Source organism: Furipterus horrens, unplaced genomic scaffold (assembly GCF_987537825.1).
Source record: "Furipterus horrens unplaced genomic scaffold, mFurHor1.1.pri manual_scaffold_4, whole genome shotgun sequence".
NCBI classification, from domain to species: Eukaryota; Metazoa; Chordata; class Mammalia; order Chiroptera; family Furipteridae; genus Furipterus; species Furipterus horrens.
The window spans coordinates 50,324,523-50,335,507 of record NW_028327174.1 but is presented as its reverse complement, the minus strand read 5'-3'; the positions used below and the strand labels follow the sequence as shown (position 1 = coordinate 50,335,507).

General features: G+C 44.4%; 1 protein-coding gene across 5 annotated transcripts in view; it reads left to right on the top strand.

Moving 5' to 3' along the window:
- Positions 1–4,190: 4,190 nt before the first annotated feature.
- Positions 4,191–10,985, top strand: part of FMNL3 (formin like 3) — a 52,969-nt gene continuing 46,174 nt past the window's right edge. For all 5 annotated transcript variants that reach the window (XM_090273128.1, XM_090273126.1, XM_090273127.1 and 2 more), the window contains exon 1: positions 4,191–4,579. In XM_090273128.1, the coding sequence (XP_090129254.1) occupies positions 4,454–4,579 (126 nt within the window). In that variant the 5' untranslated portion in view covers positions 4,191–4,453. The remainder of the gene's footprint in view (positions 4,580–10,985) is intronic.

Sequence of the window (10,985 nt, the reverse complement as noted above, 5' to 3'; positions counted from 1 at the left end):
GTTCTTCAAGACCGAGAGGTTGCTGTTTCGCCTAATTCATAGACACAAAACACAGAGAGACAGCCAAAATGAGGAGACAGAAATACGTTCCAAACAAAAGACCAGGACAAAACTCCTGAAAAGGAACTAAATGAAACAGAGACAAACACTCTATCAGATAAAGAGTTAAAAACACTGGTTATAAGGTTACTCAATGAGCTTAGGGGAAGAATAGATAGATGAGCTCAGTGAGCACTTCAACAAAGAGAAAGAATTTTAAAAAGAAACTATCAGAACTGAAGAATACAATAACTGAAACAAACAAACACACTAGAGGGAATCAACATCAAACTGGTTGATTCAGAAGGAGTCAGCAAGCTGGAAGACAAGGAAGTGGAAATCATCCAAATAGAAGAGCAAAAAGAAAGAAAGAAATTATAAAAATGAGGATAGTTTAAGGGACCTCTGGGGCAACATCAAGTGTATCAACATTTGAATCATAGGGGTCCCAGAAGGCCAAGAGACAGAGAAAGGGACAGAAAACTTATATAAAGAAATAACGACTGAAACTTCCCCAGACTGGCAAAGCAAACCGATATCCAGGTGTAGGAAACACAAAAGTCCCAAATAAGGTGAACCCAAAGAGGCCCACATGAAGATACCTCATTAAAATTTCTAAAGTTAAATCAACAAGGTTTTTTTTTTAAACTTCAGATTTGGAAACAAAGATAACAAATAAACTTAACTATATATCAAATGAGTAACAAACATATTAAAGAAAAATGGGAAAGAAAGAACCCAAGTAACTTTAAGCTACATTACTTTCACTATCCTCAGTCTGAAGATAAAAGGACCAAAAAAAGTGCAAAGAAAGCTTAAATTTGACTTAATTGGCTAGTAGGTTCATTGTTAATAGTGGTGTGGGTGTAGTAACTTTGAAACAAATTTATGTGTATTGTAGAATTGAGTGAAGGAATAAATATATTGGTCTTTTTGGGAGTCAAGCTTCTCATGGTGAGAGAAAGGAGCTACAAATATAGAGTGGTGAAAGACAAGAATTATATAAAATGCCTATTTTCTCCAATCTGTCCACTGCAAGAACATGAACAATGACACCTCAGTGACAAGAACACAGCTAGCTTCCAGATCTTGAGTTCTATTATCACTCCCTACTAAAAAGACCCAGCGTCCTTAGCAAAATGGCTGAGACCAGGGCTGGGGCTGAAAGAGAAAGACTAGACCATGTTGTGCCAGAAGAATGACAGCCACAGAAGCATGCTCGAAGGAGCTCCCACTGGTCAAATCTGGGACAATCTGAGCATCAAAATAAGTAATGATAGTAATGGATTATAGCCCATTGAATAAAATCAGAATCACGGATCTATTTTGATGGAAGTAAATACATAAATAAGGGAGAAGGGAAGAGTTCTATGGCAAAATGTTAACTAACAAATGCAGAAAGAATGGTAGAGTTTAAAACCACTATTTGACAATCATGTTAATTTGGTTCAGGCAGAAGTCATCAATGTACTATAAGGAACAGGATATTCACATAGCTTCAGATAATTTCTCCACAGGTTAGTTATTAATTACAAAAGAGAAAATAGTAACTAAGCAGAGAAATTTGGAGGACATGTCCAGGACTTGGTGATCAAAGTTAACATCATCAATACGGGAACAAATCACAATCACCTGCCACCTGATAGGATCAATGAGAAGAGTATTACATCACTTCTGGGGAATTCCTGTCACCTCTACATAACCTGAATCTAATGAAGTACCAGACAAGTCCAAATTGAGGGTCATTCTACAAAATAATTGGCTCCATCTCTTCAAAATGTCAAAGTTGAGAAGAATGAAGAAAGAAGGATTAAGACTGATCCAGATGAAGGAAGGCTGAAGAGACATGGCCACAGAAATGCGACAGGTGATCCTGCTTTGGATCCTGGACCTGAACAGTTCTTACGACAGAGGACAAATAGGACAATGGGTGAAAACTGAATAAAGTCTGTGGGTTGAGTAACAGTGTTTATCAATGTTAATTTCCTGATTTTGACACATTTGCATTGCAGTTATGTAAGAGAATGTTCTTCATTTTAAGAAATACACATGGAAGTATTCAGAGGTTTAAAAAAAAAGAATCTGAGCATTTCCCTCTGCCTGTGCAGCTACTATCCTGCTCCAAATTACCATCATGTTTCACCTCTATTTAATTTTAATAACCTCCTAACTGGTCTCCCTGCCCATGCCTCTATTCAGTTTATTTTCAGTGCAAGAGCCAGAATGATTGTTTAAAACAGTGGTTCTCAACCTTCCTAATGCCGCGACCCTTTAATACAGTTCCTCATGTTGTGGTGACCCCCAACCATAACTAAAGCATAGTGATTAATCACAAAAACAATATGTAATTATATATGTTTTCCGATGGTCTAAGGCGACCCCTGTGAAAGGGTCGTTCGACCCCCAAAGGGGTCGTGACCCACAGGTTGAGAACCGCTGGTTTAAAATATATATTTGATCATGTCACTTCTCTGCTCAAAATCCTTTTATGGCCACCTAACCTACTTTGAGAAAAGCCAAAGCCCTTACAATATCCTACAATGCTCTGCACAATATGGCTTCTTGTTACCTTTCTGATCCCATCTGTTCTACTCTTTCGCTTGTTCATTACACTCCACCCACACTGGCCTCCTTGCTGTTCCTCTTAACACATCAGGCATAGTATACACTTGCCATTTCCTCTGTCTGGATCTTCATTCCGCAGGTATCCACATGGCTTACTCCTTCACTTCAGGCTTTTTACCCAAATGTTATCTTATTTGTGAGGCCTTCTCTGATCGTTCTATTTAAAATGTCAATCCCCCTACTACCTTTATCCCCTTTCAATTTTATTTTTATTAACATTGATTTCTAACATTTGTACATTTAACTTATTTGTTGTCCATCTCTCCTCCTACTGAGAATGTAAATTCCAAGAGGACAAGATGTATACCTTTTTGGTTCACAGATGCCTAAAACAGTATTTGACATATAATTAGCTTTTCAGTAAATATTTGTTGAATAAATGAACGAAAAGTCAAGGTGACAACTTCAGGCATGGTAGCATTTAGATTCTCAGCATGTTACTAGAACTCTGTCTTTATCTCCTAGCTGCTTTGCTTTCCTCTGCATTGGCTTTATTCTCAAGCAGGCTTGAGGTGTGATGGGTGATGGCATAATGGTCACCAGCAGCTCCAGATTTACATTCTAACAATTCAGCAGCCTTAATGGAAAGACAGTGCCACTTTTCCTGATTGCTCCAGTGAAAGCCTTAGAAATGAGTCATATTCTGGACTTGGGTCAAATGGCAATCTCTAAAACAGTCTCTGAAGGTAGAGAAAGAAAATCCTGTGACTGACCAGGCCTAGGTGAAGTTCAGCTCTTTATGGACTAAGAATATGGGAGAGGTGGTTCTCTAAAAGGAAATGGGGCACTATCACTTGAGAAAGAGGGATGGCAACTAGGCAGGCAGAAACAACCGATGGCCATCACATCATCAGTGATGACCCACCAACAGACCTAGCCCAGAGGAGCATTCTTCTCTTGCCCCTCAATTTTCACATCCAGCTAGATCAACCTCCGTACTTTGGTAAGGTTCTCTCTTCCTAAATGCTTTTTCACCTGCTTCTGTCAGTTAAAGTCTTCCTCATTCCCCAATGCCAGGTTCAAACATGATCTCCCTTATGATGACTCCTGACAGATGTCGTCTCTCTCTCTCTTCTGAGCAGCCTAGTTATATTTACTTCTCTTGTATTCTCACACTTTGCCCGATATTTTATTTATTTGTATACATTGTGAGCTTCTTAAGGAAAAGGGCCCGGTCTTCTTCCTCACTGTCCAAAAGGACACCTCACACCCTCCGCAACTGCATGGATAAGATGCGTACCACAGCCGCCAGGGCGCGCTGGGTGCCAGGCGCGAGGCAGCCGGGGGTGGGGGGCGGGAGGCACTGTGATTGGCAGGTGCGACCGTCCATCGCGCACAGGCGGGAGTAGGGCGGGAGGAGGAGCCTGCATGAATGGGGCGCGCGGCGAGCCGGCTCCAGTCGGCGCTCGCGGGGGAAGCCTGAGTCCCGGCCGGGAGTGGGTGGGAGGAAGCGAAGTTGGGGGGGTGGGAGGGACGGGGGAGGAAGGGAAAGAGCGCGGGGGGCGGGGAGGGGCAGCGCGGGGGTGGTGCGCCGAGAGAGGCGAGGCGCGGGTGTGAGCGAGAGCAGTGGCCGCCGTGCCGGTTGGTTCTGTGCCGCGGTCCGCTGCGCTGCCTCCGCCCTCGCCGCGGGCCGTCGCCTGCGGAACCCGAGGAGCCCCCGACTGGGCAGAGGAATCAGGACTGGGGAATCGGCGCTGAGAGAGGAGCCGGGTCTGAGCGGCCGAGCCCAAGGCCCCCGGGAGTGGAGGTGGTGGTGGGGGCCTAAGGCCCCCGAGGGGGCCCCGCCGCGATGGGCAACCTGGAGAGCGCCGAGGGGGGTCCGGGCGAACCACCCTCGGTCTCGCTGCTGCCGCCGCCCGGCAAGATGCCGATGCCTGAGCCCTGTGAACTGGAAGAGAGATTCGCGCTGGTGCTGGTGAGAGCTGAGCCCAGTCCCTTCCCCCTCTTACCGTCCTCCAGGTCCCAGAGCCCGGGGTGGGATTTGGCCGCTGTTTCCCCTCCGGCCCGCCCCTTCAGTCAGGGCTTCCAACAGACCCCGGCCTCCAGTGCCTTTCCGGCAACCTCTGAGCGGCCGCCGGCCGGCCCCGACAGCCCCGTCGGGGACCTCCTGACTGATGCCTCAACCGCTGGACCCTTAGGAGGAGGGCTCCCCAGCCCGGCACCGCCCCGGGATCCAGTCTTCTCTCTCCTCATCCTTCTACTGCCCTTCTCACTTCTCTCCACTTCCTCGACAGCCTCCCCAGGTCCCTAGAATTCTCATTCCTAAGCCTCTGGTTGGTGCGGGGGCAATCAGAAGGTTGGGGCCGGCCCACTTTTCAACCTAAGTCAGAGCTCTCTGACTGGGGAGACGGCCTCTCGTGTTAACATGGACGCTTTCCAGGGAGTGGGTCCCACTCCCAGCCCGGACCAGATGTTTGGGGGAGGTTAGGGGGAATAGGGAGGGAGCTGGCAGCTCTTGAAGGAGGTGAAATAAAGAGTAATGCCATTCTACTTATTTTCAGAATGGCCTGCAGGCATCCTGCAAAGTTGCAGTAGATTTGCCTAGAAGGGTTGAACATGTGGATAAGCCATTTCACTCGTGTATTTTTCCAATTGAAACAATACACACACACACCCCTTTTTATGTTAAGCTCCAGTGGCTGATTTGTGTTCTTTGCCTGTGTTTCTTTTTAGCCTTTCTGTAGGTTTCCAAATGATCTGTATAGATCAGTTTTTAGGGCTGATTTTGGGATTCTCCTATGGTATGGGAATTGGACATTGTTGCTGGTGGCTCTGTGGATAGAGAGGATCTGAGCTAGTGTCACTGGGATGGAACCAGGTATATGTTGGAGCTAAAAATGAAGTTTTGGAGAGAGACTGAACTAGGTGGTGGAATATCTGCTAGCGGAGGTAAAAGACTTGGGGGAAATAGTTCCCAGTTCCTCAGAGAACTGTGGCTGTTACTGTTGGTGTGGCCTGAAGCTCTTGACTTGGCCTTTGCCCATGAGGAGAGGGATTAGTTGTGGACTTAGCAGTCTTATTGGGTTTCATCTGCCTTGGCATAGGGAGATTAGATCTGTTGGCATCAGTGGAGCTGTCTGAAGATCCTGGTCTCTCTGATGGGGGAGAGCCTGACATCGGCCCACTGTCACCACAGCCAGATCAGAGAGCATGCGGCGGGGGAGCAGAGTTACTGGCACCTCTTGCACCTATCTGCCCACCAGCTTTGCAAAGGGCCAAAGGGATCTGGGCCACACATCCTGTGGCTCCCTGCATTTCCCCTAGCCTCCTCGGGTATGGGGTGAGTCAGTGATTACTAATGTTCTGTGGCCATCTCAGAGGCCAAGGAGGAGAGCCTGGGACTTCATGCCCTTGAGAACAAGAGCTCAACTGTTGGAAAAGAGTGGGAGGGAATCTGGACTCCAATGGGGGTGTGAAAACCCCCAGTAGTGAGCTGGCATGAGGTAACCTCAGAAAATGGGGAGAAAGGAAGTGGAAGAGGTGGACTGGACGGGGGTCTGCCTTAGGTAGGGGCTGCCAGGCCATTTGTTGTAAGAGCTCAGAACCAGAGTCAATCATGTCCTTCTTGGAGCACAGTTGATAAATTTATTTAGTTGGGAAATTGATGGCTTAATATTTACAAGATGCACGTGATGTCCTGATTACTAGCCCGAGCACCCAGAGAGCCCAGGTTAAGCAGAAGACTGGACCACCCACTTGCAAGCTTTCCTTTCTGTATAAAGTTTGGATTTGTTTCCTTGTGGCTTTTGTTTTGGTCTTGTTTCTGTGTGCCTGAGTTGCTGCTGCTGGGGGGTTGGAACAGGGCAGGCCAGGGCTAGTTAGCTGTCTTAAGAGAGAAGCGGATTTTACCTCACTTTTTCAACAGAGGGAAATCATGCTTTCTTGCAGACTTGAGTTCTCTGGGGACTCTTAAAGATCTCCTTACCTCTGCTACTGAAACGCGCCATATGTAATATCCTTCGGGAACAACAGTGGCTGTTGGATATTTGGCCCTGGAGTAGCCTCAGGTGTATTTCTTGAATAGTCAGGAGAAACAGAGTGTAATATAAAAAGCCAGGGCTCTTTCTTAGCAATTGTCTTAATCAGTCTGAGCCTCATCTATAATTTTATAGATTTACTTATTTGTAAATTGGAGCTAATAATACCCATTCTAATGGGATTGTGAGGAACAGGTGAGCTGTGTAGTTACTGGGAGATACTCAGTGTAGCTTAGCTCTTTTTCTTGATTGTGTGAAAGTGTCAGACAAGCTGCTCCTTTTTCACCCTTTTCTTTCTAATATTGTCAGTTTTGCTATGACTGATTGGCTTTCAGAAAAAGTCAGATAGTATTTGTGGGGTTTGTTGAGGTGACGTACTGGTGTCATGGTTAAGCATCTGGACTTCATGTCAAAGTGGGCTCCAATGCTGGCTCTCCAGTCTTGAGTTAAAAAAGCATTTGACCTGAAGCAAGTTACTTAATCTCTTTGAGTCCCAGTTTCCTCTAATAAATAGGGATAGTAATAGTATTTGCCATATGAGATTGTTGTATGGATTTAATGAAACTGGAAGCCTAGTACTTAGCAGAGTCTGCATCTACTGTATGCTCAGTAAATAGTAGCTTTTAATTATGTAGCTCTTAGCCATGACTCAGATCTGAGACCACTCACTTGTATTCCCAAAATGGGATATAAGTTTAGAAATCTGATGAAGCCAGTCTTAGGATATGTCTGCTGGTGTCAGAAGGAGGGCTTCCCCAGTCCCAATGTATCTATGGAAACCCCCTGAAAAGCACCCTGGCTGGGGAAGTTGTATCATTGCTGAGTCAAGACCACAGGCTCCCCATCTTTCTGATGCAGACACATGATCTGACCCACAGCCTGTCAGCCGAGGTTGGAGAGCTCGAGCTCTAAGGCAATGAGGTGATTTGTTCTAGACAATTTGTTAGAGTCCTAACCCTGACCAGTGCCCTAATCCAGGGCTTCCCCCCTCACTCCTGGGGATAGCTGAGGTCCCTGATTGGTCCCTTCTGGCTTCCATCATACCCTGCGTAGTGCACAAATAGGATTTTCTAGGTGTGCCCCGATATGAGAAAGGTTGCAAGGCTGCTGTTGTGCTGTTTCCTTGAGATTCTTCCTTACCCACTCTGTCTGAGCAGCAGCTCCCATTCTGTTGAGTATTGAGGAGTTTAGGAATGGGCAGATATTGGGGCTTCTCTTTATGAATACCAGGATGAGAGCTGATCTCTGGTCTGATAAAGCCCCAGTCTGTGTTTTGGTCCCAGCTAGATTATGGTCGCCCCTCAGTTACTCAGAAGCTAGCATTCTGGCCAGTACCGGCCTTTCCTTAGAGAGAAGGCAGAGGGCTGTAAGGGCACTGAAGGCGTAACTTCTGCCTTTGCTGTGTTTGCACCCTGATTCTTCTCTTTGATGGCTTATTCTGGGCTTGAAATGGAGCCTAAGGGTTTTGATGCCAGAAAAAGCACTAAATATCCCTCAGAAGGAGGCTCTCGGGGCACGACGGCGGGGTTCTGTGATAGGCTATCCCTGCCATGGCTCCTTCGCTCACATTTCCCTGGTGATGACTGATGACTTGGGGTTTTGCTGTAAATGTAGCCTTGACGTGGGAGCTAAGCTGGCCTGGGTGCTAGTTGTCTAAGAGGCTTTGACGGGCCTCCTTTGACATAGAAAGGGGCTGGGAAAAAGTTGGATTAAATATCAAGTTCCAAATTGCCATGGTGGAAATTTTTTTCCCCCAGTCCTGGGGATTTTGATGAATTAGTTCAGGCTGGAATAGGACTTGTGGGAGGGAAAGGGCCCTTGACAGCAGTTGGTTGGAGACCCCTCTTGTACAGGCATCCCAGTGAGAGTACTCTAGGCTATAGAGAGGAGCTTCATTCTCTTGACGTTCCCATATGACCCTGCCTTAGACTGTGGGAGGTGTGTGTATGTGTGGGGATGGTCTGGTGGAATGGACTCCTTGTAATTTGGGAATGTTTCCATTGCTCAGAAGGAGCTTCATGGTCCCCCCCTCTTTTTTCTCTGAAAGTAATACTTATTCTCTAAAAAAAGTATGGGCAACTAAAAAGAAGAAAAGATTGAAGAAAAAATCCATATTTTTTTAGTTCCTTTACCAGTATGTTTTAAAACTTTAAAAAATTTTTTCTCTGCCTAGAGTTTTATACAATTTTGTGATATATATATATCAGTTTGGGGTGTTTTTGTTATTTTATTAGTTTTCCAAGGCTAATCATTGTAAACATTTAAAAATATGTGTACAATGGTTCCACAAATGAATGGACCATTGTTTACCTAACTGTCCCCCGGTTGTTGGACAGTTAGGTTATTTGCTTCTGTTTGCTCTCATAAACAGTGCTGTGATGAACATCTTGGTGTTCAAAGCTTTTTTAGTATTTAGAGTTTTCCTTAGGATAGAAACCCAAAATTGAACATGCCAGGTTGTAGGATATGTTTTTAGGTTTCTAAATACACATTTCCAAATAGTTTAAAAATGGAGTAATGCATGTGAATGTCCTAAAAGAGAGGGAGGAGGATTGAGAATAGCTTCTTTTCTCCTGATTATGAAAATAATACATGTTTATTAAGCAAATTTGGAAGTTAAAAATATAAAAATGTACAAAATATATAGAAGAGTATAAAGAAGAGAATTAAGATCATCTATAATCTAACTATCTGCTATTAGCCTTTGGATGTACTTATATATATTCTAACAGGATCATACCATGCATATTGTTTTATACACTGATTTTTTATTTTACTATTTAAAGCATTTTCTCATTTTTTAAATATTCTTCAGTATCATAATTTCGTGGCTGCATAGTATTCTATAATATCATATCTTATTATTGCCTTATAATTGATCTCTCTTTTGCTTCTATTAATAACACTGATGAATATCCTGTGCATAAATATTTGTGTGCATCTCTGATTATTTCCTTAGGATAAATTACTAGAAGTCAAGTTATTGGATCAAAGAGCGTGTGCTTTTTAATTATTTTTAATTGACTTTAGAGAGAGAAAGAAGAAGGAAGAGAGAAACATCGATTTGTTGTCACTTATTTACTCATTCATTGGTTGTGCCCTGACAGGGATCAAACCCACAACCTTGGAATATCAGGAAGATGCTCTAACCAACTGAGCTACCTGGCCAGGGCATGGGTATATGCTTTTTAAAGGCCTTTGAGAAATAGGCCTTCTAAAAAAGTTGTACCAGTTGGCTTTTCCACTTATAGTGTCAGTATCTTCCTTTCTTTCTAAGCTAACAGTTATTGGATGATTTAACTTTTTAAAAATCTTTGCCAATTTCATTAATTAGCAAATGACATCTTGTTTTAGATACCTTGCATTTCTATCAACATAGGTGTTTTGGCCATCTTCTGTTTGTGTCCTTTGCTCTTTGTTGGGATTTTATTATTTATACATATTTCTATTAATAAATGTGTATATTTTCTACACTTTTTCATTATAAAATATTTCTCATATATAACTAATGTAAAATTAAAATAATAATAAAATGTCTACTACTGTATGTTCTTGAAATTGCTTTCTGTCCCTTAACATTTCTTCTCCCTGCTGTCTTATCTGGGGTGAAAAAACCATTTTAACTCAGGAGTTGTTGGGTCTGTTCCTGTAGCTGGGACAGTCCAGGTGGCAGTCACACCAGTGCTTCATAGCTCTGTCTGTGGGGAAACAACTGCTACAGCTGGTGTGGACAGGAACTGGTCATGGTGGAAGTCGCTAATCTTCATTGAAGCGAAAAAAAGAAGCCAAAGTGGAGAGGAAATGAGACCACAGATCTTCCTCTGCCCCTGAGGTTACCAGGGAAGGGTGGCTGGAGCCAGGGCCCTGTTCTGTGGCGACAACTAAAGTGTCCGCCCCAGAACTGACCAAAGTGGCCCAGGGGATAGCAGTGCTGCCTGTCTGAGTTTCGTGTCTGGTCGGCCAGGCTGTCTCCTCCGTTCTAGGGAAACATGTCTCCCAAGTCTGAGCTGAACTGAAGTAGTGCCAGGGAGAAGCCGGGGGGTTCATTCCAGTTCAGAAGTACACTTCAGTGAAGAGGAAGGACCTTTTTCTTTGAAGATAAGAGAGGGCGCTGTCTCTACTCAGCTCCCCCTATGCTTGCTTTTCTCTGGGTACTTTAGGGTCCCCTCTTGGAGTAGCACCAGATGGGAACTTAAGGGTTTTAAGATTGTCATCCATGAAGAAGAAAAGTAGATTCCAGAGAAGAGGTGAACTGGGCAGCTAGAATTCCTGAGTTCTCATTTCCAGCTCTCTTTTACCTCCCTGGGCAGAGCCACATCTTTGTATCTTATTTTCTTTCCACAT